The 27,880-nt window shown below is 44.1% G+C and overlaps 1 protein-coding gene and 1 non-coding gene across 6 annotated transcripts in view; one reads left to right on the forward strand and one right to left on the reverse strand.

Moving 5' to 3' along the window:
* ADTRP (androgen dependent TFPI regulating protein) overlaps positions 1 to 26,169 on the forward strand; it is an 82,631-nt gene extending 56,462 nt beyond the window's left edge. For 4 of the 5 annotated variants that reach the window (XM_077998463.1, XM_077998462.1, XM_077998464.1 and 1 more), the window contains 2 exons: positions 11,123 to 11,274; positions 19,895 to 26,169. In XM_077998463.1, the coding sequence (XP_077854589.1) occupies positions 11,123 to 11,274; positions 19,895 to 19,929 (187 nt within the window). In that variant the 3' untranslated portion in view covers positions 19,930 to 26,169. 5 annotated transcript variants of the gene reach the window in all.
* On the reverse strand, positions 24,747 to 24,888 carry LOC114677870 (small nucleolar RNA SNORA67). The gene has a single exon (XR_003729297.1). It is a non-coding gene; the product is annotated as a small nucleolar RNA SNORA67 (small nucleolar RNA).
* Positions 26,170 to 27,880: the final 1,711 nt, after the last annotated feature.

A 27,880-nucleotide genomic window follows, 5' to 3' on the forward strand; every position in this document is an offset into this window, starting at 1 on the left:
AAGTTGATTATCAGTTCACATATCTGACCCCTGTTGTTCTTTTCCTTTTTGGGGACCAAGAAGATAAAAAGCACCTAAGGCCACTGCTGTTATTGGGGAAAATTGCAGTGGCTATAATGAGAAGTAGTAGCCAGGAGGTTGGTTTGTCAGTACCTGGGCAGGTGTCACCATGATGCAGTTAATTAGGAGGTTGAAGAAAGAAACGTGACAAGATGGGAACCAGGTACAAGTGCATCCTTTATCCATTCAGTCGTTCACCAGCTCCAGGCACTATGCTAAAATACGGAGGATACAGTGATGTTCAGGAAACCTGCTACCTTTAGAGGCTGCCGGGGAAAGAGGAGCGTATCAGACAGTGGGAGACAGGTGATAGGACTGTAATAGGCATAAGCCCAGGATGCTACGGGCACACAGAGAGATGTGCAGGACTGGCTTCTTAAAGGGAAGCACGGCCTAAGCTGAGGCCCAAGGTATGAGTAAGAATAGGTCAAAAGAGATGTGGAAAAGACCTTCAGGCAGAAGAAACAGCATCTGCAAAGGGCTGGAGGAGCTGAGGGTGTGGCTGAATTGGGGGACAGGGTAAAGCCAGGTTGTAAATCCACATCAGTGAGTTTGGACTTTTAAACCAAGTGCTTTTCTGTAGAAAAGTATTATAATCAGAGGAATGAAATGATGTGGTTTACGTAAGAAAGCTGATTAGAAAGACGATTCTGGCTGAAGTGTGGCCATCAGACTGAAGAGGAACAAGACAGGTAGACCAGTTGGTGGCATTGCTGGTAACCCAGGGGAGTTGATGTTAGCCAACTGATGCAAACATCAGTCAATCCACAAATAAAGTCAGAGAGTGTGAGCAATGGGAGGCAACTTAAAGATGACTTAGCACTGGAAAACTAAATCTCCAGTAGAGTAGATGACACGCCCATGGTCATATGGCAGAGGTGCAGTGGAGATGCAAAGCTGGTACTTGAGCCAACTAAAACTGAGGTCTTCTGTTTCCAAATCCAGTTGTCTTTCCACTATGTTTATATGGCCAGGTATTTGTTCAGTTCCCAGTGTGTGCAAAACCATTCAGCTAAATGCTGGGTGGACGGGCATGCGCAAAACTTGACCTAGCTCTGCACTCTGAAATCTTTCTTTTTCTTTTCCTTTCTTTTTTTTTTTTTTTTTTTTTTTTTTTTTTTGAGATGGAGTTTCGCTCTTGTTGCCCAGGCTGGAGTGCAATGGCACAATCTCGGCTCACCGCAACCTCTGCCTCCTGGGTTCAAGCAATTCTCCTGTCTCGACCTCCGGAGTAGCTGGGATTATGGACATACGCCACCACGCACAGCTCGTTTTGTATTTTTAGTGGAGATGGAGTTTCTCCTTGTTGGTCAGGCTGGTCTTGAACTCCCAACCTTAGGTGATCCACCCACCTCAGCCTCCCAAAGTGCTGGGATTACAGGCGTGAACCACCACGCCCAGCCTCTGAAATCTTTCACGTGTTGTTCCCAGCTCTATTCTTGGATTAGACAGTAAAGTACTGGTAATGAAGGGAGTGGAGGGAAGGAATGGAGACCCGTCACCAGAAGGAATGTGACTGGGTAGGCTCCAGTGCCCAGTGGGGAGCTGAGGTGGTTTGGGATTTCATCCTTCATGAGAAATACTAAGTTGGTGTTTGGTCCATTAAGCCCCATTTTTGCTAGAACAAATCAAATATAGACACTTAAAGGAAGGTTTTTGATGTTGTCCTGTTGATGGAAGCATCTCTATTTCTGTCCACGCCCCGGTTAGAGGAGCTGAGACTCTTTGGTGCCTGCCATCCCCACCCTTACGCAGGTTCCAGGGCCCCTGGCTCCTCACAGCCACAGATGGCCATGAAGTTCTACAAACTGCGGATACCCATGGAGATGTTTTAGGGAAGTGGCTATGGGCCCGCTGTCAGATGTGCCAGTTTAGATGGTCAAATGGGGAAATAGCATAGCACGAATGAGGTAAATAGCATGGGTTCGGGCCAGAGGGAGCGTGAGAAATGAACATGAGTCAGGAAAACGGCACTGAAGCTGAGCTGGAGAAGCATTTCACTGCCGAAACCATGTTACAATGACCTAAAAATAGTCCCTGAGACCGAGGGGACCGCCTTACATGTGGTGGTTGCTTTTAGTTCTTTTTCAGATTGCAAAATTGAAGAGCCGTCCCTTAAGTGGGAAAATAAGGCTTTGCAAAATAGTAATGACTGCAAATCTTTCGTTTCCTTTGGAAAGCATTAGTCACCTTTAAATATGGTAGCTTGCTTATTCCTCCCTTCTGTCTTACCCCAAAACACCTCACCTAGTTCTCCCTGAGGCAGTGGTGAGGAGCAAAAAAAAAAAAGAGAAATGTTTCTTCTGCTGGTTTTTATCATTCTTTTATTGAATAAATATTTTCCCTAACACATGGTTGGTCCTGCTCAGAAAAGCAGTGTTATATAAGACCAAGCTTCAGCCTGCAGGGGGTTTATCCTTAGTAAGTGGAGGTAACCCATGCATACAAATTATAAGTACAGAAGACGGAAAGTGGTAAAACATCATTAAAAAAAAAAAGAAAGAAAGGAAAACAAGGAGTGACAAAAAAGGAAGAGTTTGCATCCAGCTGAGCAGTGTGGGAAGGGCGCTGTGGAAGGCATGCATTGGATCTGAGCCCTGAAGGACCGGCAGGATTAGAGCTAGAAAAAGTGAGAGCAAGTAAACAACAGGAGCACAGTCCCAAGGCCAGGAGAGTGCAGAAAGTGTGAGAGCAGGGGTCAGTAATTCTCTTTGCTGGACCTGTTTGTGAAAGAGACTAATGAGAAATATCCCTGGAACTATCCACTCGTGGAGGCTTGCAGATGGCAGACTACAGGAGGTTGGACGTAGTATAGACAATGGGAGCATTTGTTGTTGCTGTTGTTTGTTTGTTTGTTTGGAGTGAAAGCAAGGGTGAGCAGTATTAGTAACTTGGCCAGCAAATTATGCTTTAACATGTCATTCTTGACAATAGCGCTTCAAATAATTTGGAGTGACAAGAGATGGGAAACAAAATAAAATATAAACCAATATAAAAATAAAAACTAGCCAGCATATTATGTAGTTTGATCACAATGTCTTATTTTTTATGAATGGTTATTTCATAGTTCCAGTGATACCCCCAAACACCCTTCTGCTTTGGAGGTCTTGGTCCAATTTTCCAAGACCTCCATCCCTAAGGAGTTCCAGTAATCTGCTGAGTGCTCACACATGCCCCTGTTGTGCACTGCACCACCCATGCTGTACACTGTTCTGAGCATTGTTCTTACACACAGATGGCAAAACCATAATCCCCACCAGGCCCAACATCCCCACCTGGCACAGTGTTAAGGGTTAACACACCGTACCCACTGCGGGTGCCAACATTGTCATTACCCATCAATCCCCTGTGTTGGTAGAATTAACAATGTTACTCGCCACAGCAACCAACCCAGCTGGCCTAGAGTGCATCATCACACTGCTCTTGGTAGACCAAAAACCTACTGATGCTGCAGGTGTCTCTGCTAGTGTATAAGGTATTACATGCCCAGTACCAGCACTGCACAGATATGCAGCCATCACCCAACCTTGGGGCAGATGTTTGGAAAGTCGCTTCCCCAAAGTAGTTCCTATGAGGCAAGAGAGAGAATTACTTTCTTTTATACTATGCTCGCCAGGGTAAGATCCCTGAGCAAAGCTTCCTGGGTTCCCAGAAGTAACAGTTCTTTAAATTCATGCCTCATTTACAAATACACGTACACATCTTACCCTGAGAATACATTCAAAGCTGCCAAGGGGTGGACTAAGCTGAATTCCGGTACTAGCCACCTTGCCATTTCCAGAATCAGCAGTTCTCTCTTTCTCTTTCCAGTGTGTTAGGGTGAACTCCCTCCCAGAGCCACTGTTACCCTTTCCTAAAATATGATCTTCAACTGGGACCGTCCAGGTCAACCATAGCTTTATAGCCTCAACTGTCAGCAGGGATTGGAATCTCAGCACCATTTTCCACAGAAGAAATCCTTACCCTGCCTGTAAATTATTATATGAAAATTAATTTTAAAAAAAGATGCCACACAACACACCCTTATTGTCAACATGTGGGGTCCAGCCCAGCCAGGATCCAAACTGAAGAGGGATGGAGGTGGAGGGCTAGGAGAGGAAAGGGTATCTCATCTCCTGTTCTTATCTTTCCTGTTCAAACCTTAGTTCTTGTTCAACCAAAATGCCTGTAACAGAAATCAGAAATAATGACAGCATGAAAAGAGTAAAACTGTGGAATAAGAAATGAGAGACATGCCTGAGACACATTGTTGAAATAACAGAATAGGTTTTATGGATTGATTGACATGTACCACACAAATGAAGAGGAAAAAATTAGGATAATTCTAAAAATTTTAAGTTAGTAGACTAGAAAAATGGTGATTCCATTAGTAGATGAAAATGAATTGTGAAAGAAATAGTTTTGGGTATAAGTAAAACAGTGAGTTTAATATCCCGTAGCGGGTCTCATTTCAAAAATATTCTGATTTAATTGGTTCTGGATGTGCCCTCAGCATTGGAACTTTTAAGTCCCCCAAGTCAATTCTAATTTTCAGCCAAGATTGAGAATCACCTGCCTGGAGGAATTTGCATTCAGAAATTCAGACCTTGTAGTCTCAAGAAAGGTAGGGCTGAGGAGATGCAGCTAGTTGAACCCTCATGGAGTGACAAGGTTGCTGGAAAGAGAGAGAAGAGAGGGAAGATAAGTAAGAGGCAAACACCAGGGAAAGGCCCTCCTCTCAGGGACAGGAGGGAGAAGGAGCAGCAAAGGTAGCAAGGAATGACCAGGTGGTGGAAGGGCAGGAAGATAGAAAACCATGGGCCCTGAGGGTGGAGAGACTTCAAACTGGAAGGGGGTGCCTCAGGGAGGGGTCAAGCCACAGCTTTAAATGCCACGATGAGGTTGCCACCCCAATAACTCTCATCATTGCCGACATATCATCATCTAGGTAAACTATTTGACTAACACTCTAGCTCTACAGTTTCTCCTGACTCTTTCTATTTGATTTATTCTTCCTGGGCTGGAAAGATGTGACATGAGGGTTAACACCAAAAGAAAGAATTATATGCCCAAAGCCCACAAAACTCTGTTATCTGCTTATCTGCCACCCTCAGATGTCTGCATTTCCCTACTGATAAGATGCAGAAGTTATGAATTTCTTGATAGCCATTTTAATCCTCTAAGATTTAGGATAAGGAGACCCTAAAAAATTAATTTTTGGTTGCCATTTGGTGCCCACCTGGTCCAACTCACAAAGGTTCACATAGCAGATGGCTCAGGAAGGATGTGAAATTGCTCTTTGAACTGAGGGGCAATGTCATTGGCCTCTTCAAAGTATTAGTAAAAGTGAGATTAACCAAAACTTGAAAGGCCACTGGTATATTTCCAAATTTTCAGAGCCTGTGGTGGTCTTGGTGAGTCAGGCAACTGAGAGCTGTCCATAGCAGTGTCCTACAGAGCCACCCAACACAGCAATTCATTTCAAAATACAAAGAACCTGTTGCATTTTTGGGCACTTGGCAAATAAATGTGCATGACAGACACAGTCCCTACCCCTGCAGAGCGTTCAAGCTAGTGAGAAAAACAATCAAATGAGTAACAAAGATAAGTTCCAGGGTGGAGGAAGCAACTGGCCTAAGCATTTAACTGAATCAGGGTTGGGGGAGAAAGCTTCAGGAAATCTTTTCTCGAGAAATAGACTTTTAAGCTGAGATTTGAAGCATGAGTAAGATTCAGCCAGACACAGGGCAAAGAGAAGCAGGTTCCAGGAAACAAAAAGGTCAGCAAAGACAACAGCAGGTGTGAAAGCCAAGAAACTGCAGAGCTCAGTTCATTCAAGAAACAAAGGGGTTCAATATGGAGGGACCGCAGATCTACGGATGGAGGGTGGGCACGGCCAGGCCAGGTCGGCTGGGGTAAGCAGCTAGGATCCTGGGATTCACTGCAGACAGGCAAGGGCTGTGGACAGAGACTGCTTTTAGAAAGATTACTGGGTTATTGGTGGCTTGCAGTAGGGGAAGTGGGTTGAAAGGAGCAAGAAAGCCTAGTTGGTAGACAGTGACAGAAACCCAGATGGAATGAAGGAGGCTGAAGGAAGATTGTGAAATGGGGGGACTGAGGAAACATTTATAAGGAAGTTTAGTATAGATATGATTTCATGGGCTCAAATGTGGGGGCAAGATTGAAGGGAGGGCTGACATTGACTGAAATAGAAGACGTGTTGAAAGCAAAGTTTCCTCCCTCCCTCCCTCCCTCCTCCCTCCTTCTCTCCTTCCCTCCCTCCCTCCCTTCCTTCCTGCCTTCCTTTCTTTCTTCTTCGTTCCCCTCTCTCTTCCCACCTTCCCCTCATATTCAGGCAAGCCATAAAGAAGTGATGTCAACTAACAGTGTGACTCTGTCCTCACTCATGCCTCTCTGCTGAGTACCCTTGGTAAATTACTGTCATCTTGCCTCATACTCTGTATCTCTGTTACTTTCCCACTATCAGGTACCACACCTATAACTTTCCTTGCACTTTCTCTAGGAAATTACACAATTCATTAGCTTACGTCGGGAACTTTCCTTTACAAGCCTTATGCTGAAGGAAACAAACATGAAGTAAACAGGAATTTTCCAAGCCTCTGGAGGGATGTCCTTATTTATAGACTATCTTACATAAATGTGCATGGGAATTTAGAAGCTCTAACTTCAAGTATATAAAGTAAACAAAGTGAACTAAGTGATGCAACTTGTTTGGAGTATATTCAGAACTCCTTACTGACTCCAAACTCCTAGCCCTATCTACTTGAAACTATTTATTTTCTTTTTTTTTTTTTTTTTTTTTTCCTGGAGACGGAGTCTCGCTCTGTCGCCCAGGCTGGAGTGCAGTGGCCGGATCTCGGCTCACTGCAAGCTCCATCTCCCGGGTTCACGCCATTCTCCTGCCTCAGCCTTCCTGAGTAGCTGGGACTACAGGCGCCCGCCACCTGGCCCGGCTAGTTTTTTGTATTTTTTAGTAGAGACGGGGTTTCACTGTGTTAGCCAGGATGGTCTCGATTTCCTGACCTCGTGATTCGCCCGTCTCGGCCTCCCAAAGTGCTGGGATTACAGGCTTGAGCCACCACGCCTGGCCGAAACTATTTATTTTCTATGCCATATACCTTCTTTGTCCTGCCATGAGAAGTCGCCATGCAGGTAAGAATCACTGTGGGTATCCTGTAATGCATCCATGGAATGCATATCTTAAAGAATTCTAGGCCAGGCGCAGTGGCTCACACTTGTAATCCCAGCACTTTGGGAGGCCGAGGCGGGCGGATCACAAGATCAGGAGTTTGAGACTATCCTGACCAACATGGTGAAAGCCTGTCTCTACTAAAAATACAAAAATTAGCTGGGCATGGTGGCACATGCCTGTAATCCCAGCTACTCAGGAGGGCAAGGCAGGAGAATCACTTGAACCCAGGAAGTGGTGGGCAAGGCAGGAGAATACTTGAACCCAGGAAGCGGCGGTTGCAGTGAGCGAGATTGCACCACTGCACTCCAGCCTGAGGGACAGAGCGAGACTCCGTCTAAAAAAAAAAAAAGAATTCTAATATTAGTAATAATGATGATAATTATTGTTTATTCTAGTCACCTCATTCTCAATCTGGGAGAAACATCCAGACAAGTTTGGGAAAGCAGAGTGATACCAGCAGGGCCCAAGCGAGGAACTCAATGCCAACCCTACATTTATATGACCCTAAAATTGACACCTCCCTAGATACATTTAAATCGTGGTAAAAGGTACACAACATTTACAATTTTAACCATTTTAAGTGATTTACCATTTTGATCATTTTTAAGCTCTGTAGCATGTTGTACATTTACCTTGTTGTGCCTCCATCACCACCATCCATCTCCAGAACTTTTACATCTTCCCAAACTGAAAGTCTACCCGTTAAACAATAACTCCCTGGCTTAGTCCATTTTGTGTTCCTGTAAAAGAATTTCAGATATTGGGTAAATTATAAAGAAAAGAAGTTTATTTAGCTCATATTCTGAGAAGTTCAAGGGCATGGCTCTGGCTCCTGGTAAGGGCATCACTGCTGCCTCACAATGTGGCGGAGACAGTCAAAGGGGAAATGGACATGTGTGAAAAGGGCAAAACCCGAGGGGCATCCTAGATTTATAACAAGCCATTCTCATGGAAAAAATCCATTTCTAGAGCTTACTGTCACAAGAACAGCATCAAACCATTCTCAGGAGATCCATCCTCATGACCCAAACACCTCCCACTAGGCTCCCACTCCCGACACCAACACACACAGGACCAAATTTCAACATGAGTTGCGGTAGGAACAAACAAACCATATTGAAACCATTGCATACCCCACTGCCTCCTCCCCCAACCACATGGCAAGCACCATTCTACTTTCTCCCTCTATGAATTTGACCTTCTAGGTTTCTCATGTAAATGGAATTATGCAGTATTTGTCTTTTTACAACTGGTTTATTTCACTTAGCATAAAATGTCTTCAAAGTTGATCCGTGTGGTAGAATGCATCAGAATTTTCTTCATTCTTAATGCCTATGTATAGGCCACATTTTATGTATCCATTCATCAATCAGTGGGTAGCTTCCACTTTTAGGCTATTGTGAATAATGCTGCTATAAACATGGGTGTACAAATGTCTCTTCAGATCCTTGTTTTCAATTCTTTTTTTTCTTTTTTGAGACGGAGTCTCGCTCTGTTGCCCAGGCCGGAGTGGCTTGAGTGCAGTGGCGTGATCTCCGCTCACTGCAAGCTCTGCCTCCAGGTTCACACCATTCTCCTGCCTCAGCCTCCCAAGTAGCTGGGACTACAGGTTGCCCACCACCATGCCTGGCTAATTTTTTGTATATTTAGTAGAGACGGGGTTTCACCGTGTTAGCCATGTTTTCAGTTCTTTTGGGTGTGTACCCAGAAGTGGAACTGCTGGATCAGATGGTAATTCTATTTTAATTTTGGGGGAACCACCATATAGTTTTCCAAGGCAGATGTACCATCTTCCATTCCTACCAACAATGAACAAGAGTTCCAATTTCTCTCTGTCCTTACTAACACTTGTTATCTTGTCTTTTTTTTAAAAAAAAAATATAGTATCCATCCCAATGAGTGTAAGACAATATCTCACTGTCATTTTGATTTGCATTTCTTCTAGTTATTAGTGATGTTGAACATTCTTTCATGCATTTGTTGGCCTTTCATGTATCTTCTCTGTAAAATGTCTATTCAAGTCCTTTGTCCATTTTTAATTGGGTTATTTGGGTTTGTTGTTATTGTTGAGTTACAGGAATATTTTACATATTTTGGATATTAACCCCTTATTAGAAATATTGTTTCCCATTCCATGGATTGCCTTTTCACACTGTTTATTGCGTCCTTTGATGCACAGAGATAATCCCTTAAATTTTACACCCTAGGGCCTCTCTTGCTTCACCCTACTCCTGGCCCGGAATATAGCCCTTGTCTCTTCCACAAAACATTTCACAAACTTCAAGTATTTGAAATGACAGAGATCACCCTTGGGTTTCTGAAAGTTTAAGCACAGAATTTCATTCTTTCACCTGAATTCCTTTGATAACACGGGAGATTCAAATTTAAAAGTTGTTTTTGAAGCATAACCCGGCCTATCCTAATTGTTACAAAGATCAGCAGCTTCAAAGAAGGTTTTCTGAGAGCACTCCCATTGTGCCATCCCTCAGTGGAGATGGAAGCTTTTGAACTCTTGTCAAATATTACAATATGCCAAGCACTGTTCTGTATCCTTTACATGTGTTAACTCCTGCAATCCTTACAACAGCCTTAGAAGGTGTATGCTATTTGGATCTTCACTTTACACGTTGAGGGGATGGGGACAGAAAGGTTGACGAAATTGCTGGAGGTAACATAGCTACTAGGTGGCAGAGCTAGGATTTGAATCACAGAAGCCCGGTTCCAGATTCTGTGCTCCTAACCAATGAGGAACTGTAGCTGATGCATCAGCTTCCCCACATTTAATTTTTAAAAGTTATTTCAGACTTTGGCACCTTCCAGTGCAGTTGGTTTCCAGCAAACTGCATTTTTAGGCTTCACTTAGACATCATGGCTCTTCTCCTAGCATTTCTTTTTCTTCTCTTGGCTTCCAGAAATGACTTACAGCCTATCCTCACATAAGCAAGATCTGAGTCTCCCTGCAAATCCATGCATTCCTGCTTAACACTCTATTTATGACTATATGCATGAGTGAAAATCAGGGCCAACAGTTAAATCCTAGGCATGTTGTATTAGGGCAATAACGCTCCATCTCTGCTCCCTCATCCCAGCAGACTTGGAGAGCTAATGGAAAGCTGCACCTGATTCTTAGATCCAAAAAAGCAAACCCCACTTCTCTGGCTCAGAGCCAGCAAAATGAATTCCTTAATAGCAGGTTTGATGTCTCAGAAGGCCATACCTCTCAAGGAAAGGGATCATTCATGTTCCCACATACTCCCTTTAGCTAACAATGTGTTCTATGTTCTCCCTCTCTTTTTTTTCTTTCTTTTGAGACGAAGTTTCACTCTTGTCCCCCAGGCTGAAGTGCAGTGGCATGATCTTGGCTCACTGCAACCTCTTCCTCCCAGGTTCAAGTGATTCTCCTGCCTCAGCCTCCCAAGCAGCTGGGACTACAGGCCCGAGCCACCATGCCCAGTTAATTTTTTGTATTTTTAGTAGAGACAGGGTTTCGTCATGTTGGCCAGGCTTGTCTTGAACTCCTGACTTCAGGTGATCCACTTGTCTCAGCCTCCCCAAGTGCTCGGATTACAGGTGGGAGCCACGGTGCCCAACCCTATGTTCTCTTCTATTTTTTCAGCAATGTTGACTGTTAATGGGTTAGGTAAAACAACCCAGCCCAGCCCATCAAACAGCATGTGTTATGGAATCAAGTTGATTTACCCAGAAAAGCCTCACTTACTTAGGTTTGTGGGAATACTACAGCTGTTGACAAATGTCCCTGATATGGATTCTTTTCCCCTGCCTAGGTTCCAGTACCTCGTTGATCCTGATGAGAAAATGGCTTGTTTTTCTCCTCCTGCTCTAATCACCATGATTTCTTATTTCCTGCAGGATCCTGTGGCTCTACTTTGAGACAGGTACCTGGGTGTATCCTGTGTTTGCCAAACTCAGCCTCGTGGGTCTAGCAGCTTTCTTCTCTCTCGGCCACATCTTCATCGCCAGCATCTACCTACTTGGAGAGAAGCTCAACCACTGGAAATGGGGTCAGTGTATTTCTTTCTTAGCTACAGATGCGCTTCTTCCGTGCCCGCATCTCCACTTCGCCTGGAAACAGAAAGAAAAACTAACCCCAAACAGAAGCAATGATGCTTACTATCTTTGTCCAAAGGACTCAGACAGGTTGTGCCAAGGCAGGCAAGAGGACAGCGTTGGGGGTGGGGTACTCTTTTAAAGGACCTCATCAAAGGATCTCCTCTTGTCCCCCAAACAATGCATCATTTAACTTTAAAGCTGAAAATAATCTTCTTTAGAAAGCCCGGGACCTAGAGAACAAGGTATTACCATCCCTAGCATGAATAAATAAAATCAGGGGTCTCCCCCTAATCCAAGTGAGGGTTCCAGGGACACAAGCTTTGAAAATATCAAGATTTCATTCTGAAGGAAGTAAGTCCAGATAGTCCTCTCAGCTCCTCCCACCTCCTCCCACCTCAGCAGTGCCTCATTAGGCTGCTCCTCAGCCTTCCATAAGACATTTACCAGATGAAATCACATCCTAGACTTGAGACTGAAATCCTCATTCAGACAGAGTCTTCAGCAATGAGAATATGTCAGTAAGTTAAACTTTCTCATTATAGGTGGGTAGAATCCTGTTGCTTCTTCCTAAGAAAAAAAAAATCATCTTAGTTACTTTTAAAATGGAAGATTTCATTCTCCTTCCTGCTTCCTCTCTCCCCACCCCACCCCAGAATATTTTTTTATTGTTGGAAAAGTAACTACCAGAAAGTCAGGCTGCAAAACACCCATGACTTATTTCCCTACCCCAGGAGAAGCGCAGGAACTCTACCCTGATTCTGTATATAAGGAAGGCAAAGAGTCACACCCAATCCCCCACATCACTCGCCCACATGCCATTCTGTTCTATCAAAATAGAGATGGCAGAAGTGCCATCTTCCGCCCAATCTATGAACTGGTGTGAAAACATAAGCCCGTGTATGCAAAAAAACCTGACAGTTTCAGAAGGTTCAGTACCAGAGTGTGTGTTTCTGAGAGGAAGCTGAGACCCTGGAGAAATAAGCATGCAACTTGGATGTATCACGTGTTTTCTACTCTTGGAGAATTTGACTAGTTTAAGAAACTCTCAAGGGCAAAATTCTCTTTGAAAGCAAACACTTAAAAAAATGGAATACTAAAAATTACTTCCCAATCAGGATTCCAAATCACAGAAAATTATCGCCAAAAAAAAAAAAATGTGTTGACATTTCAGATGTGTTGACATATAATTCTAACTAGTTTTGGCTCCTTGAAGTTCTGGGTAAAGATTTCTGATGCCTTCCCCAAATCTCTCTCTCTCTATATATATATATATATTTAAAGAAGCTTTAAGATATTAGAAGTACAGAGAAAAACTTGATTACTTAGAGCTTAGAGAACAACAACTTTTAAAATCAATTGTTCAATAATGTATTGAGTTCAATAATGTATTGAGTTAATTTTTAAATTGTTACTCTATGGTGAATTTTAAACATCCATTGAACTAAAAAACAAAATTATCATATTTGTTATTATTGAAATTACTATTCTCAACACAAAGTGCTTAACAAGCCTCATTGTTTAAGGACTGCATCCAATTTTTAACTATAATTAAGTCCCAATAAATAGATAAGCCGGCATCAACATATAGTCCCTCAATTACCTCCTGTGCATGCAAGTTTTCACGTAAGTGAAAGAGACAATTGTAAATGACTGTGCTCATCTCTCGAGCTCTTTCTAGATTTTTAACTTTTTAAAGAAGAGAATGAGTAAAAGGTCCTATTTAACATCAGAATAAGATCATAAATGTATTAAATCTTGAACAGATCTTTATTAATTATGAATGATTTAATAAGACTTAAAAGAAAAATTAGATTTGTTAAAGTTGCAATGCAGTGAACACTTTTACATTGCTGAAAGCTAAACAACCTATGTGAACACATTTCCCCATGTCCTATTCTACTGGAAACACTTTAAGGCTTTCCTCAATTTACTGAAGAAAATCCACATCCTTGGAATGACACACAAGGGCCTCTGTGACCCAGTCCCTGCTTTGGCTTTTGCTCTTCTATATTTGTGCCCCAGTGGCACCAAACTGCTGGTTTTCCCTCCACATTGATGTTGTTTCTTATGTCCATGGGATTCTGTGTCTCCTATCCTTCAGTCTTTGCCTGGCTCATAGTCATTCATTTCAACACTCACCTCTTCCAGGAAGCCTTCCCTGGTCAGCCCAGGTTGGACTTCGTGTCCTTCCCAGTGCATCCCCCTTTATCTCCCAATCACTAGACTTACCACTTTATCATGACTGCTTTAGGGATTTGTTTTTCCACTAGACCTCAGGTGTCTTACAGATTAGGGATACATCTTGTTCATCTTAAAATTCCTCATTTCCATTAGCTTTCTCATTGCATCAGTCCGTGCAGACAACAGGATATCCAAGGACTTTTTTCCCTAGGTGTAAAGTAGAACTTTTTGCAAAGGTGTTCTGGAGATGGCAGATAAGGAGTGACTCTAATGACTGTAGAGTATTGGGCGGGGAGTTTAAGGAGTATAGGAGGGTGACGACAAGGTGTACCAGTTAGAGAGTTGTTGAAGACATGCATGTTAGGGCAGAAAGTATTAAACAAGGGAAAGAGCACTGGAGTAGGAATCAAGAAAGCCAGGGTATGTCCCTCACCTGGCCGCAAACCAACCATGTATCCTATGGCGATGCACTTCAATTCCTCCGTGATCAGGCAGCCTCTAAGTAGAGTGGCCACCAAGCCCAGGAGGCCTGAGATGGTCCCTGTCTGTGCCTGCTGGGCCAGTGTTCATAAGGTTTGATGTCATCTTGGCTTGGGCACTCCGCTGTCTGGTTCCCCTACCTGGGAGCCTTTCTCCAGATCTTCAGTTCTGGAAACTTACAGATAGCCACATATTCTGTCCAAAGCTAGAGCTAAGCTATGTTTTCTCTCCTTCCACAGCCTGAGCCCCCTTCAGTGAGAGCAGAAATTCAAATGAATGCTTCAGGGAGGCAGTTGGGGGCTGTGGTTAGAAGAAAAGTTCTGGTGCCAAACTGCCTCAGTTTCTATCTTGGCCCTGCCACTTGTACCTGTGAGACTGAGTAAGTCACTAAAGGTCTCTGTGCCCCAGCTTTCTCTTGTCCTAGTGGAAATAATGCTGGTGACCTCCTCCTGGGCTCACGGAGAACCTCAGATGACTTGCCGAGGATCTAGCGCCTACAGCAGGACCTGGCATACAGCGTTAGTCACTGCTGCTGGTCATCTTATTCTCCCTCATTCTCCCCTTCGAGTTGATGTATAAATTACCAGTTTCCCAGCTGAAAGTGAATAAAGCTAACAGCTACCTGACAGCAGATGGACAGAGATGAAGCACGTCCTCAGGTACTTACAGCGAATAGGAGGTCAGGCTATTGGAGGCTAGAATCTGTTGGAATCTCTGCTTCTGAAATCCTGAGACAGAATTGGAATCTCTGCTTCCAGTGGCCCAATTGAAAGTCACCAGCCAAGCACCACGTGGTCAAGAATATCAGGCGAAGTATCAGTCAAGAGTCATTCAATGTGACAGGATCTCTCTAGCAGTAGTTCTCTACCTTGGCTTTTTACATCACAGAAACACTAGGGGAGTTTGAAAAATAATAATTCTCAGGCCCACCTTAGACCAATTAGATCCATATCTCTAGAGATGGTGACTTGACATGGGTATTTTTTAAAGCTTCCCAGTTATTTTAACTTGCAATCAGGATCCAGAGCCGCTGTTACAGAGCATTGCTTCTCAAACCTGGGCCGCTGATTCTCATCAAAATGAGGATCTTGGGGAACCCGGAGATCTTGTTAAAGTGTGGATTCTGGTTTAGTGGATCTGGGGTGCAGTTTGAGATTCTGCCCTTCTAACGCATACTCCAGACATACCGATGCTGCTGGTGTGAGGACAAGACTCTATTACATCTCAGGACCCCGGTCTCCTTCCAGTGCGGATAATTCTGTCTACGGCATCCTTGTGCAGTGTGGTGCTGTCCTGAGTGGGCTGCTGGACTGAGAAGGGTGTTGGTGGTGATAGTCACAATAGCTGAATATCTACTCACTTTCTCCCTCCTCCTGTACCACATCAGTGGGTGAATATGGACAGGAGAGCAAGAAGGACAGCAATAGGAAACAATACTGAGAATCACATCTTAACTTGGAAAGTGTATGATGAGGTCCTCCCAGGGCGCGCAGTTACAGGGAACTGGCTTTGAGCATCAGGGAGGCAGGTGTTGTGGCCCACAGGAAGGTCCTTCAAGAACGCACTGAGGGTCAAAAAGCTCACAAGAGGTTCCACAGGGCTCCCTGGCCTGACCTGTCACCATCTCCCTGCCCTGTGCTAGCCTTTCTGTGTCATGAGGCAGAGGGTTGGGCAAGCACAGAGTCAGTTACTGGGACCAGTCATCCCCCCAGAAAGATTCAATTTCTACTTTTTGGGAGGAGTTAGATGGAATGTTAACTTCAAACCATGATAGAAGCAGGCAGGAGAAGCTGTCTCTGGCAGGACATTGTGAGCTTGGCTCACCATGGCTATGACTGAACACCCAGGCATGCCCGGGGCAGGTTCTCTTCCATAGTGACTGGGGGCAAGAGGCAATCAGGACATCCTATCAAAGGCTCCCTTCTCTGCCCCTTACATGCTTAATTTTCTTTTTCTTTTTTTTTTTTTTTTTCCTGGATGATTGCTAGCACTCAAGGATGCTGACACCAGGACACAAGCCCCTTGGGAAGAGAAAATCATCTTGGGGCACAGAAAGGGGCTAAGCACCTTAGGCCCAAATGGCAGGGCCTCTGCTATGTGGGGGTGGTTGGAGAGACAGTCAGCTTACCCAGGGCCTGCGACCCCTCTCCCTATGCCCCTGATGGACACATGCCACGGGTCAGGCTGTCCTTTGTCAGGGCCCCTAAGACCATAGGTCCTTCTCATCCTAAGGACAGATTGTAAGCTGAAAATTCCAGCCTGGCTAAGTGGCGCTGGTATTGTGTCTCGGAAAGAATGATATTGAAGCTTGCTTTTAATATTATTTGCCATAAACCAGGTTTTTTAAAAGGGAGATTTTCTTGATAAAAGCTGCCTAGAGGCCATCTAGCCCACCTCCTTGTTTTATTCACGAAGGAATTGGATGAGGTTTGTCTTATTAACTCTGCTTATTCCACAACAGAAGAATTTTATCATGCAATGACTCCACAGGTACTTTAAAGCATGGTCCCGCTGGGGCAGCATTTGGACAATGACAGAAAGTTATCTCCCTTTTGCCTTTCTTGTCCTAACTTCATTTCCCTAAACTCAAAAAGAGCCCGCTCTGGATTACCATTCCTCCCTCTTCCTCAGCCTGTTTCCCACAGGGGTTTCTCCAGCCAGCCCTCAGCTCCCTCTCCTCCCTGGACTTCTGCAGTGTGAACGTAGGATTATGAGTGCTCAGACCTCATTTCTCTAACACCTGCTAATCAAACTTCTTGCCCTTTTCTGAGTCAGGCCACTGAAACCAGGCCAATGTTCTTCAAATTTTCAATTCCTGGCATTCATTTCTGTGGTTGTAGATACATAGGTGTGAATCTTTGGGAATAGTATGTTTTTATTTATCCTGAGTTCTAACTATTGGAATAATAAGGTATATAATTATATACGGTACCGACGGTGATGTTGATTGAAACAATAGTTTCTTGGCCATGACTGCAGGAAATGTTCAGATCTTGCAAAGATGGAAGCTAGAATCTGTTGGAATCTCTGCTTCTGAAATACTGAGACACAGCTGGAATCTCTGCTTCCAGTGGCCTGATTGGAAGTCACCAGCCAAGCACCAAGTGGTCAAGAATATCAGGCGAAATATCAGGGTTATAAAAATATTTCTAGCCCTTGGTATTATCTGATAGAGGATAAAGGAATAAAACAAGTCAGGGTGAATCTAACTTACTGTCTGCCAACTAGGATACTTTTGACTGGGAAAAATGCTTCTCAATCAAGAAAATATTTATAATAAACATAATTTTCCAATTACAACTTAAAATCCATTTTGCGAATTTGGTTTGGGTAAGATATATGATCTATTATTAAGTCAACAGTTTCCTTATTTCCAGCTATGTATTATAGAAGCATGGTCAGAGGGCCAGGCGCAGTGGCTCACACCTGTAATCCCAGCACTTTGGGAGGCCGAGGCGGGTGGATCACTTGAGCTCAGGAGTTCAAGAGCAGCCTCGATAACATGGTGAAACTCCGTCTCTACTAAAAATACAAAAAAAAAAAAAAAAAAAAAAAAAAACTAGGTGTGGTGGCACACATCTGTAGTCCTGGCTACTCGGGAGGCTAAGAGGTGGCAGAAATGCTTGAATCTGGGAAGCGGAGGTTGAAGTGAGCCGAGGTCACACCACCGCATTCCAGCCTGGTGACAGCAAGACCTTGTCTCAAAAAAAAAAAAAAGCACCATCAGAGATAAATTCCAAAGACTTAAAGAAGCCTAGAAACTGCTTAGCTCTGTGAGAATTCAAGACTAAGGCCCCACTCGCCATTCCCAGCTGCTAGAAGCGAAAAGAAACATGATTTTTGCAATGTTCACGCCGTGTGAGTCCCTACAGAATAAAATGACTTTGGGAGCACCACGGAGACCCATTTGGGGACAGTCCGTTCTCTCTAGCATGTGGATGGGTATGTGGGCACTTCTTAGTGTTCCTCCTAGCTACTTGGTTTTGGACAGAGGACTCTAATCCAATGGAAGGAGCCACCTGCTCTCCTCCCCCAGCAGAGCTTCACACCACCATGTCCGCTCCTGGGTGGCCTTTCTCCAAACGTTCGGGTTCTGTTGCATTTCTTAAATGGAGAAGGGAGACTTCAGTCCTTGACACCTGGCGTGGAAGGACTGAGGTTATGATTACAGTTAGGCTTGAGGGCCTGAGGAATGGTAAACAACACGGATAAAAAAAAGTTTTAGGAACCCTCGGAGTGACTCCAGGGGGTAGAAATTTGAGAAGTTTATATTGACCAAGTTTATATTGTCCCTGTTGTATGTAAGCTGGTTATTTAATTGAAAAAGAATTCATTAAAGGCCCAGAGTATACTCTACAGAAAGAGGTGGTACTGTGCTTGTACTTATAGACCTAATGTAGAGAAGAGAAGGCCTAATTAGGGAGGAGAGAATTCACATCAAAAATGGAAAATAAGGCCGAGTGTGGTGGCTCTTGCCTGTAATCCTAGCACTCTGGGAGGCTGAGATGGGAGGATCTGTCGTGGTGAGGCCAGGAGTTCAAGATCATCCTGAGCAACATAGCGAAACCTTGTATCTAATAAAAAAGCAAAACAAAAAACAAACAAACAAAAAAAGCTGGGCATGGTGATGTGTACCTATAGTCCCAACTAGTCAGGAGACTGAGGTTGGAGGACTCCAGCCCAGGAGTTCAAGGCCGCAGTGAGCTGAGATTATGCCACTGTATTCCAGCCTGGGCAAAGACTTTGTCTCAAAAAAAAAAAAAAGAAAAAGAAAAAGAAAGAAAAACAGAAGAGAAAAAAGTAGACCCACCAATGAAAACAATGTGAAACCCATAAAGCTTGATAAACAATAAGACTTGGCTGATGACTGGGGTAGTCTAGATTGATGAGAAGCAGATGAAGAAGAGAGAGTTTTGATCTTGAAAATCTTGCATGAGATGAATACAAGGATAGCCATGAGGACTGCGTGATCAAGAGGTGGCCATCCTAGGAAATCAGTGTGATTAAGGGGCCACAAACAGGACTTCAAAAGTCACCAGTCACGATAGCCTTTAAGAAGTGGAGTTCCAGCAGAATGGAATTAGTATAAGGTATCTAGTGTTTACTGTTAAGGATAGAATTGATGAAGGTGGCAAGGTCTGAAGGGTGAACTGTGGAATTAGGAGCATGGATTTGCTACAGGAATATCAAGCCAGAACTACCAGGGCTCTAAGTTCTGGAATGGAGAAGTTTTTAAAGTAGGATTGATAGTATTTGGCAACAAGCGCAAAGGATAATGAGCTAATGAAATTTCATAAATTGCAGAGCTTACACAAAGATTTATGATCATTAAATATGGAGTACCAACTTGTTGGCTGAATAGAAGTCATTCTACAAATCTAATGCTATAATTTCAGTAGAATAATGCCCCTCTAATGAGCTTACTCAGACCTAATCCATATGCCAGTACTTTTCCACCAGGCTGATGAATTCATTTGCTAAGAGGTCACAGAATGACCCCAATTAGGTGAACATCCACCCTTCTATTTCCTCTCTAATTTGATGTGGTCTCTTCATCTCCATCTGCAAAGTCTCAAAGTTTGCTGATGGATTGTTTGTAGCCTGCAAACACTCACGCAGAACCACAGCAATATGCTTCCTCTTAGCTATGCAGAGCACCTGAAGGCAAGCGGCATCATGGGTGCCTGGCTAACTGTGAACCCGGCACGGAGGGAGGATGGCAGAGTTGTTCTCTGCCCCTGTCGTCATGGCAGCTATTTTTCATAACTCCCTAAACTGTATCTGGTCGCCTTGGGAAAAGTGTGTTCGACTTTCCACTGCCCCAAATCAGAGTGAATCTTTACCCACAGCAAAAATACCCATTAGGGAAAGCCTGAAGCCTGAGGTCTGTCTCTGTTCTTGTTTGTACAGGTGACATGAGGCAGCCACGGAAGAAGAGGAAGTGATTGCACACCGTTTTCCAAGAACCAAGAAGGAAGAAAACACAAGAGATTTTTCTCATCTTTTTTTTTTTTTTTCTGATGGAGGGAGGTGGTGGAGCAACATAGGAAATCAGGAGGGACAGAGAGTGATACTTAAATTTAAAAAGAGGTTCGTGAAGGGAGCTTAACTTGAGAACTCTTGGTTTTTTGAAAGGTTGACTGTACATGCCAAAAACAACTCCTGCCATCTGAGAATTGATGACCTTTGACCTTCACGGAGGATGGTCTCTGGTTAAAACCTGGCCAAAGAAACTCACATAAACTTGGTGTTAGAGAACATCTAGAGAGAGAGAGAGAGGAATTTAGAGTCATTTAAACTCTTCAGTTTACAGAGGAGGATGCTGAGGACCTAGATAAGAAGTTACCTGCACAAGGCAAAAGGGTTACTTAGTGTCAGAACCAGAGCAATGGCTTCTGTCTCCCGGATCTCCTAGCTACCAGTCCTGGGCCTTTTTTTTTTTTTTTTTTTTTTTTTTTTTTTTTTAATAATACCAATTTTCCTTTAAAAACCAAGCATTTCAGTAAGCTAGTTATTTTCGTGGATTGCTCATCCATTTTTTTTCAATGATCTAAAAATGTAGGGTGATAGCTACTACTGAAGTTGTCTGTCTACTTGGGATAATAGCAAATTAATTGGAGACAATGGGAAAGTAAGTTATAAAAAATACTGGGAAATCTGTTTCTCTTCTAAGCAAGCGTTCAGGGCAGGTATTAGTGACGTTGTCAAAACCTCTTCCATTTGATCATTGATTAATTCATCAAATAAATGGTGTATTAATACTTTTACTTGCACAAGAATCTGGATGGGAAGTGATAGAATTATGAGAGCTGTTGAGATTGCTTTGCTACAAAGCACTTTTCTGAATGAGTGTGTGTTTTAACAAAGCTGATTTTCAGATGCTTAACAAGGATTCATGATCCCTCCTGTGATTTTCCTAGTTTTATTTTCCTGGCACAAATGGCAAATGTCTATTGGTGGGTAAACATATTTGAGTCTACTAGTATGTCACTAGGCTCATATGGGTTGGGGTGTGGATACTGAAGAAAATTGCACTTGGACTTCCCAACCTAACATTATATAGGAAAAATTTGGTAAAAAATGAGCAAGAGTGGTCTTGAAGGGTTACAGAAGAGGACAGAACATCTCAGGGAGGAAGGCAGCCCAAGGGAAGACCAGGACAGGCACCAAGAAACCTGCTTAATCCCCACTTCTTTTTCTACTGTTCTGTTAATATGGGCCCCGAGTCTTTTCCAGATGGAGCTGGGAATACCACCTCTTTCCCCACATCTACTGCAGCCTCTTCACTGCTCCAGGCACCTGGTCTCAGCAGGAGCTCAGAAGCAGTTGCCACAGTGGAAATTCCCCAAACATGAGGCCCTCGGGGGATCACCCAACTTTTCCACACCCCAGAGGTGACTCGGGCTGCGTAAACGTGCAGTCACAGTAAGCTCTTGGTGGGGACGAGCCTGCAAGTTTCTATTTGTGGATTTACCGGACCTAGGACCAAATTAAACCTTGATCGCAGCACGCCTGGCCATTGTGCAGTGTCTCTTCCAACGCTCGAAATGTCTCGAAACCATTTCCCATTGAGCACATACCTAAGCACACAAGAGCATGGTGGGTGCTGCAGTGGCTTAAGAAAGGATCAACAACAAAACAATAACACACTGATTAAACGTTTACTGTAAGGCACATGGTGTTTGCAAATTACATAGTACTATGTTAGGCCCTTAATAGAAGATGACAACTATAGCAACCACATGATGATTCTAGCAATATTTGTATAGTGTCAAGTAATTTATCACCACTCTCACTTATTTTAGCCCACGGAAACTTTGTAAGTAGGAGATGAGTTACGTTCTCATTTTACAAATGAGCAAACTGAGTTTCTGATGGTGGTGTGCTGGGAAATGTTTAACAACCAGCTCTCTGGGGAAAAGATGTCAGGCTTTGATTGATAACGTGTGCTCATTTCCGTGGTGTAAACACTCTCACCATGGCCTTTTTCAAGCTGGCAGCATGCTGCTGAATGTAGAGTTGGGAAGAGATGTGCACAACCACTCAGTCCTCGAGAGCCTGTGCAGACTGGCTCCAGCACACCTCTCGTTCGGAGCAGGGAAATGACAACTCCAAGGTCACACAGAGAGTTGACTCCTGAGCCCAGTTTCCTTCCTCTTTCTTACAGAGCAAAGCAGTACCGGGTCATCCAAAAACCTTTATTTAAAAAACAAAACAAAAACGTGTCCACATCTTGCAGAGCTGGACAAAAGAAAGGTGGTCAAGAGATCCCAAATTGGTGGAAACTGTCCCCATTACAGGAGGAGGAAGGACACTGCCACCGCTACCCCAGGGACTGGCCTATACTCATGCTTCTGTTCCAGTGTTGCTGTCTCACATTTGAAACCAATTCTGAATTTGGGTAGAAGACTTGTCTTGTTGCCTAAACAATGCCTTAACCCCATTCTCTCCCCAGAAGGGTCCTACATTTCTTAAGCTATTTTCAGTTCCTCCGCACCTACTCACTTGCAATGCTTGTCATAACAGGAAGCCAGTTTCATAGACTGTAATCCCCAAACACATTGCACCCACACGTGGAGAGCGTGAGGGGCTGAGCAAGGAGCGAGGAGGCCAGGCCTTCCAAAACCTGGAGGGGCTGAGCACTGAGCCGGTCCCAAAGTGGGGCGTTCCCCCTCCCAAGCCCAGGATTCAGAAGCCAGACTCCACCTCCAGACATTCTTGTTTTCCTTTCTCATGCAGTTGCTGGTGACTTTTTTTTTTTTTTTAATAAAGCATTTGAGTAGGCAGCAAAGCCAGTCAGAACTGTTTATTTATAGCTGTGGATTTTCAATGCTGTATAAATTAGAAATCGTTGCTGAATGAGGCCCGCGCCCACTCACACACGCAGGGCCGCTGTCTGTGAGTCCTTTCACAGGGTTTGACTGTACGCAGTCTAAAATGGGAGAAAATGACATGCTCCGAGTCAAATGACGGAGTCACAGCTCAACGGCAAAGCAGAAAACCAGCAATTATTTTTCCTCAGCACAATATGGGGAGTGCGACAGGTGCAATTATCCAATATTATTGAACAGTACCGGTTTGTGGTGTAGGGAGAAAATAAAGGTTTCCGTGTCTTGGAGAGGAAAACAAGAGAAAGAACATGCCTTGCAGCTCCTGTTTCTATGGATTAAGCTGGGTTATGTACGTGGAAACTGGCCAGGATTCCAGAAGGGGATGGGAGAAGCGCCTGGCTCCCTGGCCCTTCCTCCCAGGAGGCCCACGAGGAGCAGCACCACAGGCGCTTCTGAGCAAAGTGCCTCCAGCCTTGGGCTACTGTGCCCTGAACACCCTCTTCCCCAGGCAATAGCTCCAGGTAAGACTGCGGGGAAGGCTGGGTTTGCTGAGCCCCTGTCCGCTTGGAGAGAAACTTCCCTCCAGCTTTTGACTCTCTTTCCTTCCATTGAACTACAATGAGGTCAAAGAGCGTGTGATGAGAAGGTGGTCCACAAGGAATAACTTTTAGTCCCTTAACCAGCTCCCCTTTCCCACTTCCAGCACTTTTTTTTTTTTTTTTTTTTTTTTTTGAGATGGAGTCTTGCTGTGGCCCAGGCTGGAGTGCAGTGGCGGGATCTAGGCTCACTGCAAGCTCCGCCTCTCGGGTTCATGCCATTCTCCCGCCTCAGCCTCCCAAGTAGCTGGGACTACAGGCACCCGCCACCTCGCCCGGCTAATTTTTTGTATTTTTACTAGAGACGGGGTTTCACCGTGTTAGCCAGGATGGTCTCGATCTCCTGACCTCGTGATCTGCCCGCCTCAGCCTCCCAAAGTGCCGGGATTACAGGCGTGAGCCACCGCGCCCGGCCCAGCACATTTTTATTCCTGCCCCTAAGCCTTTGCTTAAACTGGTCACACTCCCTGGAAAGACCCGTCTTCTTCTAGCTACTGTGGGATAAATAAGTCATCCTTCATGGCTTCAGACCTCACTGGAGTGCCACTTCCCAGCTCTCTGAAAAGCTTTGCCTCGCCCCTCCAGGGCATTTGGCCGGCTGCCTTCTCTTAACTCCGCTAGTTAACAGCTAAGCAGCTCCACACACTACGCCATCGCTCTCTCCTTCACATATCCCCCTGGCTGCTGTTTCTGGAATGGTATGGAATGCCATGCCGACTAAAGAAAACAGTCAAGCTTTTAAAGAATCAAAGTTAGTTGTATTCAGAAGTCTTACTGTGGACTACAGACCAAGGCCTACAGCCTGGGAACAGCCTTTCAGAGAGATCCTATGAGACTGCTCCAGCCCAGGATTTCCGTCCACTGCTTACAGACAGGAAGTGGAGTTTCAGGACCTGCACAGTCACATCAAATTTGCTCAGAAGTTACATCGTAGCAGAATCCCATCACGGCTTGGGTATAAGAGTGCATCTGGTTGTAGATTACAGAGGCATAGGCACTAACCCTGTTAAAGGTTTCGTCTTCAAAGCATCTTTCCAAAGAGCTGCACATCTTCACAGTACGGGGCTTTTGGGAAATTCTGCTGGCAAGCAGAAGTGAGCAAAAGGCGCTTCTCACATTTGCTCCTTTGTCTCAAAGCTGGAAAGAACAGAGCCTTCAGAACCAGACCAGATCTGAGTTCAAATTCTGACTCCCATGGCTGGCTATCTATACTGAACCTAGAGAAAATCAGTTACTTTTTAGAAAAATATATTATTCGCTTATTGTTTAAAAATGTATAACAATTTCAGCATGTGAATAAGAGGACACAGTCTATCCAGAAGGAGCTTAAGTATGCTATGTAAGTGGCCAAAGGAATGCAAAGGAAGTAAGCATCCCCTGTTCCTTAAAGACCTTAGGCATGCCCAACTTTATTCCAACTTGCTACTGTCCTAAGAGGGGCACTAGTCAGCCCCTTGGAGAGGGACTCACCTTGGATAAAAATAGTTTACTCCTCTGAGCCTTGGTTCCTTGTCTGCAAAATTAGATGATGACACCACCACAATTAAATAAGGTAATTTAAAGTGGTGGATGCAAGTGCCTGGCACCCAAGATCTCCGTCTGATATAGTTAGGGTGTTGTCTCCTCGACACCTCATGTTGAATCATGATCCCCAGTGTTGGAGGTGGGGCCTGGTGGGAGGTGTTTGGATCATGGGAGTGGATTTCTCATGAATGATTTAATGCCATCTTCTTAGGGCTGGCCTCGTCATAGTGAGTTCTGGCAAGATCTGGTTGTCTAAAAGTGTGTGGCACCTCCTTCCCCCATCTCTCTTGCTCCTGTTCGCACTATATAACGTGCCTGCTCCCACTTCACCTTCTGCCGTGATTGTAAGCTTCCTGAGGCCTCCCCAGAAGCCTAGGAGATGCCAGCACCATTCTTCCTGTAAAGCCTGCAGAACTGTGAACCAATCAAACCTCTTTTCTTTATAAATTACCTAGCTTTGGGTATTTGTTTTATAGCAATGCAAGAATGGCCTAATTCACCATCCCACCTGCTTGATTGCAAACTCCTGGGACTAGGGGCCATGTCTTCCTCTTTATATCTCCACAAAGCCTAACTCTGCACCATTAGAAAGTACACAAATATACAGACGGACTTGGGGATTCCTTATAGCTTCTTAACCTTACAGGCATCATCACCAGTTATTTTCCACCCTAGGCTTCCCTGGAAGCTGATAGTCTCAACATTAGAGTCATTGTTTCATTTCAGATACTCTCTCCATCTTACATACCGCAAATCTATTTACAGTGACGAGCAAATTACAGTTTTATGTGACCTGGTAGTGAACGAACATTGATAGAATAGGACGCATAGCAGATACATTTGATGAAAAGGAGAAAGAGATGAGGAATGGCCTGGAGGATAAATGGCTTGCATGCAGGGAAGCTCTAGAATGGACGATTAGATGGCCTTGATGACTCGAGCCTACAGGCTACTAGGGTCCCAGTCAGAAGACTGATCCTTAAACAGGAGGTGGGGGGATGTTGAAGACAAACCTTGTTTACATCAGAATTCATTTTACCTTAGGTGACTTCTCACCCCTTCCTGACAGATGGCAAGTGCTTATCATTAAGGCCTGGTCTAGTCTGACTAGCACATCATCATCACCATAATGTCGTCAGCCTCTTACATGGTGTAGTTATTTCCGGGCCATGGAAAGGGCCTCTGTTCTCACTGCCACCCTAAATATCTTGCTAATATACAAAAAAAAAATAAATATTTTCACCAATAAAGCCGCCCATTTCATATGGAGAGCCAGATTTAACATATAATACTTCTGAGAGAAGTATTTCTTGACTGATACGCTCAGAAATACATTTTACATCATAATCCAGTAGAAACACACACATACAACACACACACTTCTGTGAAAAGTTTCATAAACTCATACTCGATTTTGATATGGGTGACATGCCACTTTATTTTCTATGATGTTGTTTCCTATTCCATTAAAATATGTCGTGACCACGAAATTGATTTCTTAATGCAATAATAGTGTTATTAAAAATAATGAATTTCTTTTTTTTTTTTTTTTCTTTTTTGAGATGGACGGAGTCTTGCTCTGTCGCCCAGGCTGGAGTACAGTGGCGCGATCTCGGCTCACTGCAAGCTCTGCCTCCCGAGTCACGCCATTCTCCTGCCTCAGCCTCCCGAGTAGCTGGGACAACAGGCGCCCGCCACCACACCCGGTTAGTTTTTTGTATTTTTAGTAGAGACGGGGTTTCACCGTGTTAGTCAGGATGGTCTCGATCTCCTGAGCTCGTGATCCGCTGGCCTAAGCCTCCCAAAGTGCTGGGATTACAGGCATGAGCCACCACGCCTGGCCAAAAATAATGAATTTCTTAAGCCAATAATAATAATAATAGGGTTCAACTTAGTTCAGTAAGTTGGACAACACTACACTCCACCACACTGTAGGACTCGTTCATTCATTATACAAATCATTATGAAGTGCCTACTATGTGTATGTCCCTGGCGATATGCATGCCATGGCCTGAGGATAGGGACATGGTGGTCATCGCCTGGCATTTGCAGGCCTGTGTCGGAGGCTCGCATGCTTTCATCTTGCCTCTCCTTTGAGAAGCCAAGCCAGGCTTTCCCAGCTTCCTCTGTTAGCAGCTGCTCTGCTAGACTCAGCTCCTCTGAGATGCTAACAGGAAGAAGAAAAGGATCCCTTCCACCATAAGAGCTTACAAAACCTTCCGCTGAGGCTTAAGTCTGGCCTGAGCAAATATATTTGGTTACACTTTAGGGATTTGTTTTCACTCAACACTAAATTTTATTAAGATTCTAATAATGCAGTTAGATGACGTAGAGTTAGGAAAATATGTACTGTATGACTTTTACAATACCTTGCCAGGAATCTGGTGCATGATTCTGAAGACTCCAAATCTAGACATGTTTTATTCCTTATGAAAATTTTTCTAACTACATTCTAAAATGCACTTATGTTGCCATTTTATATATATGCATTAACTCAACTTTGCCAATTTTTTTTTTTTTTTTTTTTTTTTTGAGATGGAGTTTTGTTCTTCTTTCCCAGGCTAGAGTACAATGGCATGATCTCGGCTCACTGCAACCTCTGCCTCCTGGGTTCAAGTGATTCTCCTGCCTCAGCCTCCCGAGTAGCTGGGATTAGAGGCGTGTGCCACCATGCCTGGCTAATTTTGTATTTTTAGTACAGATGGTGTTTCACTGTGTTGGTCAGGCTGGTCTCAAACTCCTGACTTCAGATGATCCACCCACCTTGGCCTCCCAATGTGCTGGGGTTACAGGCATGAGGCACCGCACCCAGCAAGTTTGCCAATTTTTAAAATCATGTGGTTAAATAAAATTCTCTTTCTTGTTAAATAGATTGCATTATCACTGCCAGTATTTTTCCTCTTCCAGACTCATCCTGCCATCATGACCTTTTGTTACGCTCACAT

The sequence above is a fragment of the Macaca mulatta genome, chromosome 4, assembly GCF_049350105.2.
Source record: "Macaca mulatta isolate MMU2019108-1 chromosome 4, T2T-MMU8v2.0, whole genome shotgun sequence".
NCBI classification, from domain to species: Eukaryota; Metazoa; Chordata; class Mammalia; order Primates; family Cercopithecidae; genus Macaca; species Macaca mulatta.